The sequence below is a fragment of the Labeo rohita genome, chromosome 20 (genome assembly GCF_022985175.1).
Source record: "Labeo rohita strain BAU-BD-2019 chromosome 20, IGBB_LRoh.1.0, whole genome shotgun sequence".
Taxonomy (NCBI): domain Eukaryota; kingdom Metazoa; phylum Chordata; class Actinopteri; order Cypriniformes; family Cyprinidae; genus Labeo; species Labeo rohita.
This window is the reverse complement of record NC_066888.1, coordinates 14,340,491-14,361,516: the sequence shown is the minus strand read 5'-3', so window position 1 is coordinate 14,361,516 and position 21,026 is coordinate 14,340,491. Positions and strand designations below refer to the sequence as shown.

The window sequence follows — 21,026 nt, the reverse complement described above, 5'->3', positions numbered from 1 at the left end:
CTCTGCTCTGAGTGGTCAGCTGGCCAAGCCTGTTGTGATTGGCACAGAGAGGAATACTTGAGCAAGTGAGCAAGTGCTACCATCTGTGTTGCCAAGTCTGCGGTTGTTTTTGAAGACCGTGGGTTAAAGGGACCCCAATAATGTCATATTTAGCCCCTGCAACTCAAATTTACTGACAAAAAGCGTGTATTTTATAGCCCGGAACGTGATTTTTTTATGGGGGACCCCCCTCGAAACAAAATTGGGCGGGCTTTGTTGTGAAAACCTGGCAACCCTGATGCACCTACACATAAAACAACATAGTGGTCCAATCCGTTTGTAAAATAATGACATAAAAACATTTTGTTTAACAATTATGCAAGCAAAACATGCCTACAGCTAAAGTTTAGCTGCTAAACTGTAAATACACAACATGTTAGCCGAGTGCTGACATGACTAACTAATGAAACAACAGTTTGTAAACTAAAATATGTCTAAGTTACATTCTTTATTATTAAACAAAGTAATTAGAACATGGAAATGGGTTCAAAGTGAATTATCAGAACTATTTCAGTAAGACAATAATATTGTAGTTTACCTGGAAACCTAAAGCTGCACTAGCAGAACATTAGCGCAAAAGACTAGATATTTTGAGCACTCACTTGAAAATGCACACATAACGTATTAATCGTATTTACAGGTTGTGGTTCAAAGATGCTTGTTAGTCCAAATAAAGAAGATTAGAAGCCAAAGAAAATAAAAGCCAAGATTAAACAAGCAGTCTTCGAAAAAACAAAAAGTTCAAATTGTATTGCTGTGGCATCGTGGAAAAAAATTATTTTAACCACTGATTCTTCTTTCAGCAATAAAAATAAAACAACCCTGCTTTCACAGCGCAGAACACAACATCTTCTTGACATGATGTAAACATGAATGTGTTTGTGGGCAGGTCAGACTGTTCGTATTTCGCTGTCAGGAGGATTATGCTAATGTGTTACCTAGTGACGTAGATTGTAACAGGCAGAAGATTTAGAAAATATGACAACTCGTTAAGACGATTCTGTGGACTCTTTCTTTGGAGAGACAGTGTCTTTATGTATAATGCACTTTTTTGATTAACAACTTTGCAGACTGTTTACATTGAAGGATAGCTATGTTACAAACAGCAAAAATATATATTTTTCGAACACCCATATGACCTGCTCTTTAAGCATTATAGCAGGGTTTGTGTATGATATATGGACTATGTGTGTATATGTGTCCAGGTTGGTGTCATATAGAAACTGGAGAGAGAGACAGAGGAGATGTAGCAGACAGAGAAAGCAAGAACATAGGATGGCACTACACAAGCAAAAGAAGGAGAAAAAGAAAGACAGAGAAAGGAAGGGAGAGAGAAAGAGGTAGAGACTAGGGATAGTTCACCCAAAAATGAAAATTCTGTCATTGATTTCTCACCCTAATGTCGTTTCAAACCTGCAAGACATTCGTTCATCTTCAGAACACAAATTAAGATATTTTTCTGACCCTGCATAGACAGCAATGCAACTAACATGTTCAAGGCCCAGAAAGGTAGTAAGGACATCACTAAAATAGTCGATGTGGCATCAGCGGTTCGACCGTAATGTTATGAAGCTATGAGAATACTTTTGTGCTCAAAGAAAGCAAAATTAACAACTTTATTTAACAATTTCTTCTCTTCCATGTCAGTCTACGACGCGTTTACAAGAGTATGTGCGAGTTTAGAATCTCCTGCTAAAACAGCCTAAAAAGCATATAAATGCTGCTACCATATAGCAGACAGTTATGTGGTAAATTGTCACTACCAAAAGCAAATATCACAAATCTGAGGAAAAAATATGCCCATGAGATTGAAGCAAGAAAGTTATGTAAGTTTTAAAAGTTTCTGGACTCAAACATTCAGTGTCCCTCATGACAGAGATGATTGACTCTTCCTAAAGCTGTGATTGGCAGCCTTCATGGAGTTTATGGGACAGTAAAACTAGGCTGCAGCTACAAAAGCTGTATCGCTCTGTCAGAGTCGTTACTTCTGTTTCTGTTCCTGCCTGCAGTATGTAGGGCAGCTCATCAAAGTTTCACCCCAGACTTAGAAGAAGAGAAATCAAGACAAAAGCACTAAACTCCCATCTGCTTCAGTTAATCCACTGTGACTGTCTTTCTTCCATACACACAGAATTACTTATTCAGTTTGATCCGGCTCTTTCAGCTCATCCTTGTGCTTGGGAGCTATCAAACGTGTGTTTAAGGTGGTTAAGTGTGTGTGTATGTGTGTGTATCTGTCTCTTTGTACATGTACTTAGTTGCTTCTCAGCTCTCTGACGCTATAACTTATCTTCTTAGGACTAAAATATGGTTAAAAAGCCATCCCCGACCCAGTCAAACACCAAATAAGGCAGAGAGAGACACAGACGGGGTGGCCATGTTTGTGCCTTTGGCCTCCTGTTTACAGGCATCCAGAACTCCCCATCCATCTTTGCCTCACATTCTTCCTCCCTTTCTCCCCAAGACAAACAGCCAAATCTTGGCCTGTCTATCCCCCCCTCACTTACTTTATTTCTAGATCCACTCCCCCTCACATTTTGACATGCATCATCATCTGGAGAACACTGGTGTGGTTCAGTGCCAATTGTTTTTTGAGGCTGCAGGGAAGTCTTGGCTTTACAATATGAATATATATATATATATATATATATATATATATATATACACACACATATACATGTATATATATATGTACACATACACACATATATATATATATATATATATATATAATTTGTTTATTTAAAGTAAAAATAATAAATCATAAAATAAAAATAAAACAATACAAAGAAAATTATATTTATTTACGCACAGACACATAAATATATATTCCTAATTTTATAATATTTATATACACCTATATATTTTTAAATGCTATATTATTATTATTATTATTATTATTATTATATATTATATTGTGTATTATATTGCAGCTAAGCAGTTAGATTTTAGTCCTATTCATGTTTCTGTTGGAATTATTTTGTTATATTTTTATCCTCTTTATCTCTATTTCACTGTGCTAATTTTATCCTTTTTTCACCCTCTTCTGACCCAACTCCCTCCATTCCCCCCCATTTCCTGGTTCTAAAGTTTGCTTTTTTCCTTCTTTTTTCTGTTGTTTAAAGAATGGTTCTTCTCACGTCTCAGTCTCTCTGCCAAGTCCAAACATCCTTAAAGGAGTTTCCGTTCATCTGAATCCTGCCAACCAAAGACTGTATAATTCATGAATCCCTTCCTCTCATACCATCCCTCCAAAAAACTCACTTTTCTTCTTTTTCTCTCCTTTTTCTGTCTCTTTCTCTCCTCTCTGTCACGTGCATGCTCATTTTTTTGCACATAAACATCACATGCTGGGAGTATATAGTAAATATAAAGGGTCCTTATACAGAGCCCTGAGGGACGCCCCTGAAATAGCCCACAAGGCTTTCTGAGACATCATTTCAAAAGCAGAACACCTTTTCCTAGGTGTATCATGACTTTGACTGTCCATTCAGAATGTTTAGGAATATCGTTTTTAGGAAGAGACAATCATTTTACAGTATATTGAATGCAAATTGCTTTCAACACTAGGTTTGGATGAATGTCATGAGACTTTTCTTGATCCATGTCCAGTATAACTCATACTTGTCAGCAATCCCTCATCACATGTTGTGCAATATCAATAATAATTGTGTTGTTGTTGCGTTTACTTATCAGAGCAATGTGGAACAGCCTACTGGACGGGCAGGTCTTTGCGCAGTCATTAGTCTGAGCCCATTAGGGTCAAATTCTGCAGTGATTAGCTGTCTTAATGAGCCAGGCGCTAATTAAGGTTTACCTCAGGGGTGAGATGAGACTGTAACTGCCAGATCATCTAACATCGATTATTATAAATTCCTCTCTCATCTCCTTTTGTCTGTTCTGTATAGACATAGAGCAAAAATGAGGGAAAAAGACAGGTATTGTAGCTGGCTGAATTTAATAGGGTTCATAAGCAAGAGAAGAGAGGATGTGGGATAAAGAGAAAGACAAAAAGAATGAGAAACCAGAACAGCAGCATCTTTTCCAGAGATATTAATAGAAACTGTGCACTCTTAACCAACACCTGACCACAAGGAGTCCTGTTGGATGCGATATCTCTTACACACACACTTAACTTGTACTCCTGCAGAACGCCCCGGAAACGGGGCGGGCAGCCAGGGTTTATGGATCACCAATGGTGTGTTTGCCTGAGCTGTATCTGCTCACATACTCACACACTGCTGGCACGTTACCGGGCGCATGCTGCACTTTGAGTTAATGCCAGTAACATCAAACAATGAGGAAATTGAGCTCTGAAACAGAGGAAAGTCTTTTGATCATTGTGAAAAGTTCTGTCTGCCCCCTTTTTCCTCTTACTTTTCGCCTATTTTGTTGGTGTGCTCTATTTATTTCTCTCTCTTTGTTGTTAGTTAAAAATAATGGGGTCTTGCTGCTCTGTGAGCTGTAAGAGCAAATTACTCTAGCATTTTAATTTAATATGAAGAGTTCAGATGCAAAACCCTCTAAAAGCCATCTCGGTCAAAAATGATAATGATACTGAGTGAATGCTCTCAACACATAGTATACACATCAAATACTTTTACTTCAAACTCACAAAATCACAGCCTGAGGCCAATCAGAAGTACCAATACTTAGGTAGAAACCTACACATAGGAGCCTGATAAAAATGTTTATTTTAAAGAAAAATGTCAGATGGACGTCAGATGAACTCTTCATATATTTTACCACTCTTTTGCTTATGTTTGAAAGTTTCAATTTGGGCAAAATTAATCATATTGCGTATGTCACAGCACCACTTTTTTCTGATGATATAGACTCATGTCCATTTTTGCACAAACATGTCAAATTCGTTAACGCAGTTTAAAAATTTTGCTGTGGTTAATGTTGGAACTGTCGTTTATCTGTGTGCCAAATTTCATAACTTTCCAGCAAGCGATTCTATAAGATTCATAACAATATGTTAAAGCGTTTGGAAAAATACAGCTTTTTACTACAAAATTCAAAATGGTCCATGCTCAAAATATTTGAATCATGTGTCCTCAGGTCATGCTTGGTATAAAACTTACCAAGGTGGGTCTGAATCTGCATTGCGGAGATACAGCCTCATGTCCATTTTTGCACAAACATCACCAAATTCGTTAACGCAGTTTACGAATTTGCAGAAACATGCAAATTTAGCCTGTTGGTGGCACTAAAGAGTTTGAGTTAGAGACTCCATATTTGCTGTGGATAATGATGAGACTGTCGTCTATCCGTGTGCCAAATTTCATAACTTTCCAGCAAGTGATTCTATAAGATTTATACCAGTACATTAAAGCATTTGAAAAATACAGCATTTTACTACAAAATTTGAAATGGACCATGCTCAAAGTGGCTGACTCATGTTCCCTCAAGTCATGCTTGGTATAAAAATGCATGAAGTTTGGTCTGAATCAGCGTTGTGAAGATATAGCCTCATGTCCATTTCTGCACAAATGTCATCAGATTCGTTAACGCAGTTTATGAATTTGCAGAAACATGCAAATTTGGCCTGTTGGTGGCACTAGAGAGTTTGAGTTAGAGACTACAAATTTGCTGTGGTTAATGGGGAGACTGTCCTTTATCTGTGTGCCAAATTTCATAACTTTCCAGCTAGCGATTCTGTAAGATTCATGACATTACGTTAAAGCATTTGAAAAATATAGAATTTTGCCACAAAATTCAAAATGGTCCACGCTCAAAATGACTCATGTGCCGTCAAGTCATACTTGGTATAACACGTACCAAGTTTGGAATCCACTAAAGCGTTGCTCAAGATATAGCCTCATGTCCATTTTTGCCTGAATTTCATCAAATTTGTGAATGTGCATTACGAAAACTGTTTGGTATATCAAACTTATCAGCTTTTGCTAACTTTTGGCCAGCATTATCTAAGGATAATTGGAGCCAGTTGTTGAAAATCTGACAAACTCTCTAGGGTGAGATCAAAAAAGTCGATTTTTAGCAAAATTACGAAAAATCTTAATCTGTAGAAATTTAAATTTGGTATGCATTCAGCTCAGCATGAGCCAATGAATCAGGGGAAAAATGTTGCTTCTAGACCGTACGGTTCAAAAGTTATTAGCAGAAATATGATGCAAATTTAGCCTGTTGGTGGCGCTAGAGAGTTTGCGATAGAGACTCCAAATTTACTATTAATATTGAGACTGTTCTGTGTGTGCCAAATTTCATAACTTTCATAGACTCCCAGAGCGGAAGAAGAAAATGAAGGAAGAATAATAACAAGAAAATTAATAGATACAGTAGGTGCCTAAGCAACTTCGATGCTTGGCCCCTAACTATTTTAAATATTTAAAATAAAACTTTTCAAAATATTGGATGATTGAACCACAGTGTCAACGCTAACATTGTCTTTCACTTCACAGCAGTGGACGTTTGGTGGGAGGCTATGATCGACGCTCAGCTACACCTTACCCCTTCTCTGCAGGTATGAATATTGAAAATTTATGAAAAATATGCAATACATCATCAATCTTGGGTAATGAATATATTTTGTTGAATGATTGTCCTAAAAAGCCTCATCACCTTTGGTTCTATGCCAGTTCTAACCTAATATTCATCATTTAGAGATTTAGAGGTTAGGCAATTTTTGACTTGGAAATGAAATATACTTGCTAATGGAACATTTTGAGTTTTCGTTGGCTCCTAAATTATGTGTGTGTGTGGGAAAGGAAACCTTGTAATGTTTTTGTATATGTGTTTTAAGTTTGTGTTTGAGGAACATTTCCTTGTGGATTTTCCAAACATCTTGTAGCTAATAGTGAGAAAATATTTAATTTGGAACCTGCATTTGGAGCGTCTTAATTGGAGCATCTAATACCCTAAACTGCCAATCAAAAGAGCGAAAAGAAGAGTTTCTGCTTACACAAACATACCAGCCTGCCATCACACATCGCAGAGCTCTGCACATGTGAAGATGGGGAGGCGTGTGGTTGGTGGCGACTTCAGAAAGTAGAACTGCATACAAAGTGTTAACATACTCAACACTCTCTCATCATCACTACACACACACAAACACACACACGTCCTGTTGAACTAAAGAGGGATATGTTTCCAGCCACTGAGCATAGAAATGCACTGCAAGCATTTCCACTGCAGTCCAGCACACATCATTATTGCAGGCAGAGGTTAACAAGGACATACACACACACAGAAAAATGAGCATGTCAGAAAATCTGCTGTGGCCTTGTTAACCTCTGCGTGTTGTAATGATTTGGGCGTACTCAAGAGGCTAAAGCGGTTATTGTCACTGTGAGCTTTCAGTGATTGTTGTATGCATGTTTGTGTGTGAAAGAGAGGCAGGGAGAAAGCAATAGCTGTTATAGTAATAGCAAGCTGTTATGCTGCCATCTGTCTCAAATGTGCAGTTTAAATATGCTGCAAAAATGTGCTGCATAAAACTTGTATGCCTTTAGGACAGATTTTGTGTTTGTTTGTTGTGTTATTGTAAAATGTCAGATCCGGGGTAAGGGTCAAGCCAGGTTGATCTTTTTTTTATTTATATATATTTAATGGCACATTGTAATTCATTATTGTGTGTGTGTGTGTGTGTGTGTGTGTGTGTGTGTGTGTGTATGTGTATATGACCCTGGACCACAAAACCAGTCATAAGGTACACCTGTATATTTGTAGCAATAGCCAAAAATACATGGTTTGGGTCAAAATGATCAATTTTTCTTTTATGCCAAAAATCATTAGGATATTAAGTAAAGATCATGTTAAATTAGCATATTTTGTAAATTTCCTACTGTAAATACATCAAAACTTAATTTTTGACTAAAAATATGCATTGCTAAGAATTTATTTGGACAACTTTAAAAGCGATTTTCTCAATATTTCGATTGTTTTTCACCCTCAGATTTCAGATTTTTAAGTAGTTGCATCTCAGCCAAAATTTGTCCCATCCTAACAAACCCTACATCAATGGAAAGCTTATTTATTCAGCTTTCAGATCATGTATTGAAAAAAATTGGTCCTGGGTCACATATAATGAATTCTATATTTCATGTTTAGTTCTTGTCATTCATAATATAAAAAAGTACAATAAATTATCAATTTAATTATATATTATCAATTTATATATTTGATATATGTAGTTGTACTGCCAATAGATATCAATAGATATGTATTTCTGTCTGTTTCTTAAATAATTTTATGTCTCTTTTTTTCCAGGTGTGTATTCACCTGCAGTGAGCATGGCTTCATGGTCAAGTGTGATAGACAGTGGCAAAGCGTGGGAAAACTACACCCGTCATGACAAAGAAAGGGTGCGAGAGAAAACCAGAGAAAGAGGACACAGGAAAGAGCGAGAGCGGGAGAGAGAGCGGTATAGAGAAACAGACCGAGATCACAGTCCCTCCTCCCAAGACCACAGAAGGTAGGACAGCCAATCAACAATCTCAATATAGCAAGGTTAAACTAGTGTAACGGACCATGTCCTTACGTCGCCTGACGTCATACACCCTTGAATTTCTGGAACACATGGAAACGCCAAAGACACTTTAATGTTATGCATTTTATTAGACAGGTGACGAGCGCACAGAGTAGCATTATAACAGAACTTTTAACTGTTTTATCTCAGATATGCATGACTGGAAGGAGCGGAAGCTCCACTGATTTCCTTTATTAGCAGTTGCTCCAGCGTCCTCGTTTAGTTTCCACAACTTTCAGCCCCACCCTGCTTCATACTACAGTGACCTTAATAAGTCTTTAATACATTCGCTCAGCCATGAACATAATTTCTTGCTTAGTCCTGACAGATTGCTTCGGCTGCGGAGATGAAGACTACAACTCTCAGTATTCCACACACAATCATGGCGTCATCAACTACGCCTTTGGTTCTTTGTTTGTTTTGAATATGCATCCTCTAGTGGCGAAAACTTGCATATTGTCCCCACAAAATGGTATTTATTGTTTGAATTTCTTAAAAAATGACTAAATTTGAAAGCGGAAACTTTGTTTCATACCAAAAGCAACCTGTTCTGTCTTGTCTGTCAGCACGTTGTTTCCTTTTTGTTCTGTGATGAATTTTTCACTGTGTGTGAGAACATGTTGTGTGGTGTGAGTGCGCCATGGTTTGTTGGACATAGCAACAGTAACAAAGGAGGCGAATCTTTGCGGTGGGTCAGTTGGACCTTTATTGTAGCTGTTTTTAAAGGGGTCATCGGATGCAAACTTCACTTTTTCATGTTGTTTGAACATTAATGTGTGTTGGCAGTGTATGTACAAATCTACCCTATAATGATAAAAATTCATGCAGTGTTTTTTTTTAATTAATCTGTAAAAATAATATCCCCTTTTTTAAATCGAGCCGTTCTCAGATGCCTGTCGGTGTGCCATCACACCCACAGAGGCCGCTCCCACGATAGTTGATTGACATGAGCTCTTACCTCAGACCAGCTGTCACAGTCCAGTTTCGATGCCGAAGCAGGGATGTAAGTTAGACAAGAATATCTCAGATTGAGCAATTGAGGTGTTGTGTGATGATTTTTGCAGAGCTCATTTTGACAAGGTAAAAAGGGTGTTGTTTTACAAAACCATTGAGAATTTTTAATCAGAGTATATTAGAGACTTTTCATTAAGACCCTAAAGAATCATATCAACTTGTGGAAAATGGGCATCCGATGACCCCTTTAAGATCTGTGAAATTGTTTGACTAGTGTCATTCTAAACCAGCATTACTTCTATTCCTCTGTGAAACACAAACTAGAAATTTGTAGTCTACTGGTTTCTCTTTTTTCATAAAGTGAGTAGAGCTTTTTAAGCTTAAAAAATAAAGCAAAAAAAATCATAAAAGTGGTTTATCAGATCTTAGTCTTCTGAAGCCGTATGACAGCTTTGTCTGAGGTACAGACACTGATAGTGATTATCAGATCATCGAGTGATTCAGATTTTTTTTTTGTGAACTGAATCAACGTTCATTTAAAAGACCAAACATAACGACGCAAAAGAACTCTTACAAAGCTATCGTGTAGCACCAGGAGAAGTGAATCAGAGTCATAGGGACCATATTTATGGTTTATTTTGTGGTGCTTAGCAACCGTTTTGAAGCTTGGCAACTTATGTTTCCTTTCATTGTAACTTAATGTAGCAAAGCAACCAACATGTTCCTCAGAATTACTGCTTTAATGTGCCACAGAAGAAAGTAAGTCGTACAGTTTGGAAAGAATTTTCACTTTTGGATGATTTATATTTCGTTCTCTTTGACCTCACGAACAGCGGCTGCCGTGGTGGCAGTATTCAGTGTGAGGTCACATGAGGAAAGAGCTGAGATTAAAACAGGGCAGTAGAACAGCTGGGAAGCACACCGGTCTGTCACACTTATGAAATCAGCATGCTTTCTCTTTTTTAGATCATCTCGCTCTCTTTCTTACTCTTACTTTACATGAACATAAGTGACCACATCTCAATATCTAGATGGCTATATCCTTTCTTGTGCCTTAAGAGTTGCTTTTTAATCAAAAAATGTGACAACGTGCTAAATAAAATGACTGCCAAATCTTAACACGAGTCCTCGGACTCACGGCTGGGCCTGTGCAAAGACACACACACACTTTTGGCATGGTATCGCATTAACTAGGACTGCCGTTGTCGCACACAGCCGCACATGCCAAGGCTTTGAGGGTATGTTAGCGGCTTAGCGCCTGTGCCGTTGAGCACAGAGAGCAGAGAGCCTACTGACCGACATATTAGTTCAGCTCTCGGATCTGATATAGACTGACAAATCTGTCTTCTCTATCTCTGTTTTATGTAATATCCACATATAAACTGCACCGTTCGTCACTGTCTGCCACATGCTGAGTAAACAACAACTACTCTGTTCACCATACACAACCTTTCTCACTTTAACACATGCTAAGATCCATCACACACGAAGATCCTGTTTATAGCTGGTAAGTTCCATTTCAAGTGATTTGATCATGAGCTAAACATAACTACGTTTCCACTTCCCTTCAAATTGCGCAAACTGAAATTGCGAATTGAAAATACAGCCAATGGAAACATGTCAATTTCGCAAAAACTTTTTTTAATTTCACACAAAAGTTTTCACACTCATATGAGGTGGTTTTTCAGATTCGAAAAAGGAATATTTTGCAAAACTATTTTTCGCATTTTTAAGCCTCTTTGGCGTACATAAGTCACATTAGCATTCTTTAATGTACTATAACCTCCAAGAAACACCTCCTACATGGCTGCTTTAGTATAAGGGCCTTTCCTTGACATTAATGCTTGGTTAACCCCTTATCTACACTGCACAAGTCTATGGCACATTACGGCTTCTACACGGACACTGGAGTTGATCACGGACCCTCTAGTCAATGTTTGTGTTGACACCATCCACGCCGTGGAATGTTTCAGAAGCGTCCCAGAAGTGGCTCTCCATGCTGCTTTGCTAAAGATACACGTCTATGTCTCCTAAGATTAAAAATAATGGCTAGTGCGGTGGCCGGATGAACATAAATTAGTGCTGTCAAACGATTAATTGCATCCAAAAAATCCAAAAAAAAAAACCTATTGTGAAATGACGTTTCCATTAACCAATGTTATGTGACTAAAACAATTTTTTTCTAAAATAAAAGTTTTAGTTTGCGTAATATTTGTGTGTATACTGTGTATATTTATTATGTGTATATATAAATATGCACACATACAGTATATATTTTGAATATATTTATTTTTTTATATAATTGATAATATATAAAAAAATTAAATATAAACAACATATTTTTCTCAAATATATACATGCATGTGTGTGTATTTATATATACATAATAAATATACACAGTACACGCACATACATTATGTAAACACAAACTTTTATTTTGGATGCGATTAATTGTGATTAATCAGTTTGACAGCACTAGCGTAAACCTACCAACATCCATTGCCATGACTTATCGCAAGAGGAAAAAGTTACGTTTTAGTCACGTAACACTGGTTAATGGAAACGCAGCAATTTCACAATAATTTCACAAATTTGGATGCGATTATTAATGATTAATCGTTTGACAACCGATTACGTACATTGTAACCACCACACTAGCCATTATTTTTAATCAAAGGAGACTTAGGCGTTATAACCCTGGACTACAAAACCATAAGCAGCATGGGTATATTTGTAGCAAGGGTCAACAATAATGTATGGGTCAAAATTATTGATTTTTCTTCTGTCAAAAATCATTGGGATGTTAATGTTCCATGAAGGTATTTTGTAAATTTCCTACAATAAATGTATCAAAACTTGATTTCTGATTAGCAATATGCAATGCTAAGACCTTCATTTGGATAACTTTAAAGGTGATCTTTCTCAGTGTTTTCTTTGCACTCTCAGATTCCAGATTTTAAAATAGTTGTATCTTGGCCAAATATTGCCCTATCCTAACAAACCATACTGTACATCAATGAAAAGCTTATTTAGCTTTCAGATGTATAAATCTTGAAAAAATCGAAATATTGAGAAAATTGCCTTGAAAGTTCTCCAAATGAAGCTCCTAACAATGCATATTACTAATCAAAAATTAAGTTTTGATAGATTTACAGTAGGAAATTCACGAAATATTTTCATGGAACGTGATCTTTACTTAATTTCCTAATGATTTTTTGGCATAAAATACAAATCAATAATTTTGACCCATACAATGTATTTTTGGCGATTGCTACAAATATACCCCAGCGACTTAAGACATTTTCAGTGTACTTGTAATATCAAACTGGTACCTTTGTTGTGATTAATTTGTTTTGCCTGATCATTCATGATCTGGTCATCCAAGGTGAATGTTAATACCAGTTGTAAACAAGGCTGAAGATCAACAGAGATATCAACAACACCTGGACTGACAGTCTGCCACACTAAATTTTTCCTTCTTTTCGCACTTAGCCCTTTCCCTCGCTCAATCTCTTGCTCTTTTAATCTGGCTGGTAATGCTCTTAGCAACTGGTTGGACATTTGGTGAACACTTGTCCCTTAGATATGATCTCATTCCTGTGGCTTAGAGAGAGGACTGGCCTGTCTTCAGTCCAGCTGGCACGACACACACATACTCTCACATACACACACAGACACCCACATAACGTCTTACTCATGGTACCTTAATACATTTATACATCCCTGAAGGCTATGTTTATGGTTCTAATCCTTAAATAGCACGAAAAATTTGTAACAGCATGCAACTTGCAAGCAAAGATTGATGTTGGGCTTACAGCAGTGGCTGTTAACAATAACAAAGATATCATTTGACTAACTATGAGAAATGCACAGAGAGGAAACATAGAAGTTACTTAAAGGGATAGTTTACACAAAAGGTTCATTCTTTTTTGAGTGAATGGCGCCTTTAAGTGAAACAAAAACATTTGGCTTTATGAAGCAATCACGTACACTCCACAAGTGCCTCACGCTGACCACTGCCACCACAAACTCTTTTGTCCCCTGTCATCTAATTAGTGTTTCCAAGACTAATCTATAGCACAGCACCTGAGGACCGGAGGTTTCAGCTGACTGCTAATTACAGACAGAGTGATCAGGTTATTGAGTTTGTCTCTTTTCTCAGTCTGTTTCTTTTTCTGTGTGAATGTACACAGAGAAAGAGAGAGAATGTGGTAAATGTGTACTTGGAGACATTCTGTACATCATAACAGCTGCAGGATGAGCCATTTCAGAGAGACGCAGTGCGTCTGTGTGACAGTGACCCTGCTGACATGCACAGGAATATTAATATATTTGAATTTAATCATATTCCAGTTGTGTATGCTAACTGTGTTGAGGAAGCTACATTAAAATGGTAGCTACTTAGGTTGGAATATTAAGTACTTAAAGGAGAGGTCCACTTACAGAATAAAAATTGACAGGTAATGTCATTCAAGATGTTCATGTCTTTCTTTCTTTTTTGCTGTAAAGAAATTGTTTTTTGAGGGAAACATTTCAGGATTTTTCTCCATATAATGGACTGCTATGGTGCCCCGATTTTGAACTTCCAAAATGCAGTTTAAATGCGGCTTCAAACGATCCCAAATCTGCTTGTGAACAGTCCCAGCCAAGAAAGAAGGGTCTTATCTAGTGGAACGATAGGTTATTTTCATAAAAATAATACAATTTATATACTTTTTTTAATGTCAAACACTCGCTTTGTCTCGCTCTGCCTGGACTGTTTTTGTTCCGGTTCATGACAGTTAGGGTATGTTGAAAACTCATCCCATCTCATGTTCTCCCTCAACTTCAAAATTGTCCTATATTTCCGTTTTACCTTTTTGTTAAGTGTCTTTGATCTTTTTTGCGTTTTTGCTTTGCAAAGACTGGGTCAGAATATCTGCAGTGATGTAGGATGATTTTGAAATGATTTTTGAAGTTGGGGGAGAAAAGACGACTGGAGTTTTTCGACATACCCTAACTTGAACCATCTTGAACCATAATACACAGAGTTCATGGAGACCAAGACAAGACAAGCGTTTGAGATTATTAAGTATTTAAATCATACTTTTTTATTGAAAATAACCGATCATTTTGCTAGATAAGACCCTTCTTCCTCGGCTGGGATTGTTTACAACTGCATTTGGGATAATTTTTGAACCCGCATTTAAACGGCATTTTGGAAGTTTAAAATCGGGGCACCATATAAGTCCATTATATGGAGAAAAATCCTGAAATATTTCCCTCAAAAAGCATAATTTCTTCACGGCTGAAGAAAGCAAGACATGAACATCTTGGATGACAAGGGGGTGAGTACATTATCTGTGAATTTTTGTTCTGAAAGTGGACTTCTCCTTTAATGATAAAATGGCATGTGTAACATTTCAACATTTATTGAGTAAGTGTTTAGATACTGGAGCTAAAACGAAGAAGGTTCCACTAGCTTTAAAGCCCGTTTATGCCAAGGACGATAACTATCAAGATAAATTTTAATGATTGTTGTAAAAATAAAGTCCACACAACAGCTAAAACGATAACAACACAGAGGAACAATAGCGCTAAAATCACTTTCAGAATATTTTGTTTAGGTGATTAACAATAAAATCATTGACATCCAGTCAGAATCTACTCAACATTTGAGCGCTTAAAGTGCTTATAGTTATAGTTTTACAACTATTTTTCATACACGGTAGTTTGTCCCATTTAGAGTGTGGGAAAGAAACAGAAGCCATTCACCTTATTAGAAGTCTGTGTACCATCGGAATCTCACATTAGCTTAGCAGCATGCTAAACTTTGTGTGATGTGCAAAGTTTCAGCCTGTGATAAGCATTCCAAATGATGACTTGTGAGGTTCCTTGACAGTTAGGATGCTGCCTTAAAGGAATAGTTCACTGAAAAATTAAAATCCTGTCATTAATTACTCTCCCTTATGTTGTTCCAAACTCGTAAGACCTTCTTTCATCTTCAGAACATAAATTAAGATATTTTTGATGAAATCTGAGAGCTTTCTTACCTTTGAAGGCATTTAATGATGTAAAGACATCATTAAAACAGTCCATATGACATCAGTGGTTCAACCTTAATTTTATGAAGCTATGACAATACTTTTTGTGCACAAAGAAAACAAAAATGACAACTTTATTCAACAATTACTTCTCTTCCGTGTCAGTCTTTGAGACGTTCACGAAAGTACCACAACGTCGAAAACTGAGACTGAATAAAGTTGCAATTTCATAACGTTAAGGTTGAACCACTGATGTTACATGGATTATTTTAGCGTTGTCCTTACTACCTTTCTAGGCCTTGAATGTGGTAGTTGCATTGCTGTCTATGCAGGGTCAGAAAGCTCTCGGATTTCATCAAAAATATCTTAATTTGTCTTCCAAAGATGAACGAAGGTCTTACGGGTTTGGAACGACATGAGGGTGAGTAATTAATGACAGAATTTTCATTTTTGGTTGAACTAACTCTTTAAAAAGCCAGCTACCTATGTAGCTAAGAAGTCATCTTGCTCTGTTTTAGAACAAACCAATGCACTATTTTCCTTTATTACTAATGAGTGTGCTTTTACATGTGTGTGCAGTGAGGAGGAACGTGTGTCTCGACACAGGGATCACAGTCATTACGGAAGCGAGAGGTACAGAGAAAGCTCGGGAAGAGAAGGAGTAAGAGACAGACATCGAGAAAGAAGACACAGAGACAGGAATGAACAACACAGATCCTCACGCAGGTAACACACAGGCTCAGAAATTCACCAGGGTGCTGGACAGTAAAAGAACATACCAAAGGTGACTAAAATGCCCCAGATCTTGGGGAATTTATTTTATTTTATTTTATTTTATTTTATTTTTCTACTAGATGCTGTAAAAAATCCCCTGACAATTAATTTTTAATATTTAATTTTAATTTAATTACTATTAAGTATTGTCCCTTAATTAGGGAAAAAAAAATTTCACATATAATACCCAATACCCATGTAAAATTTACACACAAAACACCACAACAAATGCACATACAGTATGGCCACATACAGCTCTACATCAGTCACATCATGCAGAATAACACACGCAAGCACACAAAAGGCCTACAAAGGTGATATTCATTGGGGGCAACCATCTTATATAACCATTATATATATAGATTATATGACCTTTTTCTTTCTGTCTCTCTCATTAGTGGCAGCAGTAGGAGGCGTCATGATAGTGATGACGCAGATAGCCACAGGAGACACAGGCACAAACGCTCTAGACACAACCGAGAAAGCCTTGAGCCCAGCGAGGAGTGCAGTGTGGACCAGGAGAACCAGTCAGAGGCCACAGAATAACTCCCTAGCCAGCTGGTGAGCCCGTTTGTTGACCAGTAGGAGGTCTTTAGTGAAAGATCATTAGTCTCGTCACCAGTAAGAGCCTGAGTGACCAACTGTGAATAGATTTTGATTAATCGTATGCCAAACATTTGATAAGCCAATTTATGTTACCTTTTTAGCAATTTAACATTTAATTTTTTGAAAATATGATTTAAAAAGGTAAAAAGTGGTCAAAAGAGTACACTATTTTTAATTTATACATTTATTTATTCATTATTTAAAATGACTTAATTGTTTTGATAATACAAAATGGTATTTTTGTTGTGCCAAATGTTAATTTTGTTGAAGCAAAATCATTATAAACATCATCAAGAAATGTAAATGTGTGTGAACCATGATTTTTAAAAGAAATTAATACATTTATTTAGCAAAGATGCACTACAAAACTGACAGTAAAGACATTTATGATCTTAAAAAGATTTATATTTTAAATAAATGCTGTTGTCTTGAACTTTCTATTCATCAAAGAATCCTGAAAAAATGCAATATTATGCAGCTTTTTTCAACATATATAATAATTAGAAGTTTAGTTGAGGTCAAAAGTTTACATACACCTTGCAGAGTCTGCAAAATGTTAATTATTTTACCAAAATAAGGGGGATCATACAAAATGCATGTTATTTTTTTATTTAGTACTGACCTGAGTAAGATGTTTCACATAAAATGTTTGATATAGTCCACAAGAGAAAATAAGTTAAATTTATAAAAATGACCCTGTTCAAAAGTTTACATGCACTTGATTCTTATTACTGTGTTGTTACCTGAATGATCCACAGCTGTTTTTTTTTTTTTTTTGTTGTTGTTGTTTTTTTTGTTTAGTGATAGTTGTTCATGAGTCCTGAACAGTTAAACTGCCCGCTGTTTTTCCGAAAAATCCTTCAGGTCCCACAAATTCTTTGTTTTTTCTGCATTTTTGTGTATTTGAACCTTTTCCAACAATGACTGTATCATCTTTTTCACTCTGAGCACAACTGAGGGACTCATATGCAACTATTACAGAAGGTTCGAATGCTCACTGATGCTTCAGAAGGAAAAACGATGCATTAAGAGCCAGGGGTGTAAACTTTTGAACAGAATGAATTTCTTATTTTGCCTAAAATATATATATATTTTTTCAGTTAGTACTGCCCTTCAGAAGCTACAAAAGATGCTATAAATACATGTTTCCCAGAAGACAAAATAAGTAAAATTTACCCTGATCTTCAAATTCAAAAGTTTTCACCCCCCGGCTCTTAATGCATCGTGTTTCCTTCTGAAGAATCGGTGATCGTTTAAACCTTCTGTAACAGTTGCATATGAGTCCCTCAGCTGTCAGTTGTCATTTTTATAAATTCAACTATTATTTTCTCTTGTGGATTATTATGTAAATGTCTTTTATGTGAAATATCTTATTCAGGGCAGTACTAAATAAAAAATAACATGCATCTTGTATGATCCCTCTTGTTTTGGTAAAATAATTAACATTTTGCAGATTTATCTGAATGATCAGAATGATTTCTGAAGATTCATGTGACGCTGAAGGCTGGAGTAATGGATGCTGAATATATACAAGAATAAATTACATTTTAAAAATCTATTTAAATAAAAAAATTTCTTTAAACTGATCAAAAATGCCATACAAAATAATATTGTGAAATACAAACAGATCCACACTTTGTGAACCTCTTTAAAACATGAAAAAATCCTACTGATCCCAAACTGAATGGTAGTATGTACTGTGTGTGTGTGTGTGTATATATATATATATATATATATATATGTGTGTATATATTTATATATACATTTACACATACAGTGCACAATAAGAACACAAGCAACACAAGTCTCCTTGTAGAATGACTTTATTGATCATTGAACCAAAGGTACCAACAGATACAATATACTGCACAAGCCAAAGCATGAGATGCCAGAGCACGCACCTTACCCCACAATGATACCTACAAACACACACACACACACTCAGTGAGCCTTTCACACGCAACTTTCTCTTATCCTTTCACCTCCAAAGTAAACAAAAAAAGTCAGCAAGGCCGCCAAAATCTCACGTTATCATTATAAGCATTATAAGTTATCATCCATTTTTAAAATAGATTATTAACATTTGCTTTTCTTTTTTTTTCAGTTGCTATTCTTTTTTATTACTCAATATAGTTTATTTTCATATGCGACAGCATCTGAAATGTACCAACATAGATAGAACTACTTGGCAAATGTGTCTCCATGCCAGCGGATGGAGAGAACAAAACCACTGTCAGAACGAACAAAACAAAGCCGATATCCGAAAGCCATAGGAACAGAGAGAGAAATAAACCAAAAGTAATATTAGTCATAGTACAAGTGCTTGAATCTGTTTCGTTATTTTTTTCAGACATCGACGTTTATAGTAAAGAATGTGCGTCCACTTCGATGCATTTTCTAACATGTAAAACTAATGGAATTGGCAACGTGTGTCCCCCACCCAAACCCTACACATCCCAGTATCCCTTTCACCTCCCGTTCGAAGGAAACCTCTCTTATGTGCAGCATCTCAACGTCCTCTACGAACAACATTAGAGTCACACAATCTGACTACATATAGCACAGTGCCCATAATGTTTATACATCTATTTCGGACTCATTTATTGACTGACGCACTCCTCATTGCGTCCTTTAGTACAGATTAAAATCTCCGCCTTCTATCTATAACGACACAATGTTCCTCTCATGCACAAATATCATCTTTATGCCTTGCCGATCGACAAAAGGGCAATTGTGAAAGCGCCTCCTAGTTTCGGAGTCTGATAAACGTGCTTCTTGGTGGGCAGAGTCAAGTCGTTAGCTCCGCCTTCAAGTTTAGAGTCTGAGCTCCTAGTACCTGGATGAGGTCCATGTGTCATTTCCCGCTTCCGGTGGGCAGTCCATATGAAGCCCCGCCTTAGGAAGTCTTGGATTCTAAAATCCACCATTTTAGTAGTCATTATAAGTTCTGTAGTGTAAGCTCTACCCCCTAGTGCAGGGTCAATGTGATAAGCCCCTCCCACATGCAGAGCAGTCCTATAGCAGGCTTCCGGGCCAAGAAACGATGGTGAGAGTGATCCGACCCCTCAGCTCCTTGAGCAGGCGGACTAGAGCCGTGTGTGTCATTCCCCAAGTGCTCTTCCCGTTCACTTCCAGCAGAATGTCTCCACAGCTAATGGGGAAAAAAGTAAAAGGGATGAATTAGTATGTTGGAGTCGTGACAAGAATGAGGGTAAAGGCAAAAAAAAGTAGTTGTATTTAATAAACTGTGCTAGGCAGTTATTTATAGGTGTTCTACATAAAGCATGGTTTCTGACAATAGTAGACTCTACATATTCCAGGTGTCTGTACCGTATCCTGCCGTCGTTGTAGGCCGGTGTGCCCTCTACGATAGAGCGGATAAAGAAGGACTGGTTACAGTTAAGTTCTTCTTGTCCACCCACAATACTGAAACCTAGACTGCCAGACGTGCTCCTGCGGAGGACAATGTCTTTACAGCAGTATAGATGCCTGAAATGCACAGAAAATTCAAGGTTAATTTTATTTTCATTCAGAAGACATACATAAATCAACTGACTATTCACCAAGGTCACTTAAAGGGACAGTTCACACCAAAATAAAGACTGAGAGAAGAGAAGAAATTAAGTGAAGTCGCTATTTTTGTTTTCTTTGTGCACAAAAATGATTCTCATACACTGTAAAAAAAAACAAAAAAAAACAATTTGTTGAGTCAACTTAAAATAATTTGTTACCCGGCTGCCTTAAAATTTAAAGTTCAGTCAACTCAAAACAGTTTATTCAACTTGAAATGTTAAGTTATACTAAGTGACAACTTAGATACTTGAGTTGATTCAACTTAAAATTAAGGCAGCTGGTTTACTTACCCAGCTTTTAAGTTGAACAAACACAAATATCTAAATTGTTACTTAGTACTTAACATTTCAAGTTGGCTAAACTTAAAAATTTAAGGCAGCAGGGTAACAAATTATTTTAAGCTGACTCAACAAATTGTGTTTTTTGTTTTTTTAGAGTGTAGGTTCATAAAATTACAGTTGAACCACTAATGTCACATGGACTATTTTAACGATGTTCTTACTACGTTTCTGGGCCTTGAACGTGTTAGTTCTGTTGCTGTCTAAAGCTCTCGGATTTCATCAAAA

At 36.7% G+C, this 21,026-nt stretch overlaps 2 protein-coding genes across 6 annotated transcripts in view; one reads left to right on the top strand and one right to left on the bottom strand.

The window, feature by feature from the left end:
- The window catches only part of fip1l1a (FIP1 like 1a (S. cerevisiae)), a 73,109-nt gene that overhangs the window by 19,987 nt on the left and 32,096 nt on the right, over nucleotides 1-21,026 (top strand). Inside the window, exons 12-16 of one of the 3 annotated variants that reach the window (XM_051138585.1) lie at nucleotides 1,245-1,379; nucleotides 6,465-6,526; nucleotides 8,272-8,476; nucleotides 16,087-16,233; nucleotides 16,680-16,842. In XM_051138585.1, coding sequence (XP_050994542.1) covers nucleotides 1,245-1,379; nucleotides 6,465-6,526; nucleotides 8,272-8,476; nucleotides 16,087-16,233; nucleotides 16,680-16,827 — 697 coding nt within the window. In that variant the 3' untranslated portion in view covers nucleotides 16,828-16,842. Of the gene's footprint in view, nucleotides 1-1,244; nucleotides 1,380-6,464; nucleotides 6,527-8,271; nucleotides 8,477-16,086; nucleotides 16,234-16,679; nucleotides 17,240-21,026 lie in introns of those variants that run through there. The other 2 variants (XM_051138584.1, XM_051138586.1) reach the window with 2 other exon arrangements.
- The window catches only part of lnx1 (ligand of numb-protein X 1), a 49,258-nt gene continuing 46,924 nt past the window's right edge, over nucleotides 18,693-21,026 (bottom strand). For all 3 annotated transcript variants that reach the window (XM_051138581.1, XM_051138583.1, XM_051138582.1), the window contains 2 exons: nucleotides 20,218-20,376; nucleotides 18,693-20,038 (listed from right to left, as the gene is read on the bottom strand). In XM_051138581.1, the coding sequence (XP_050994538.1) occupies nucleotides 19,903-20,038; nucleotides 20,218-20,376 (295 nt within the window). In that variant the 3' untranslated portion in view covers nucleotides 18,693-19,902. The remainder of the gene's footprint in view (nucleotides 20,039-20,217; nucleotides 20,377-21,026) is intronic.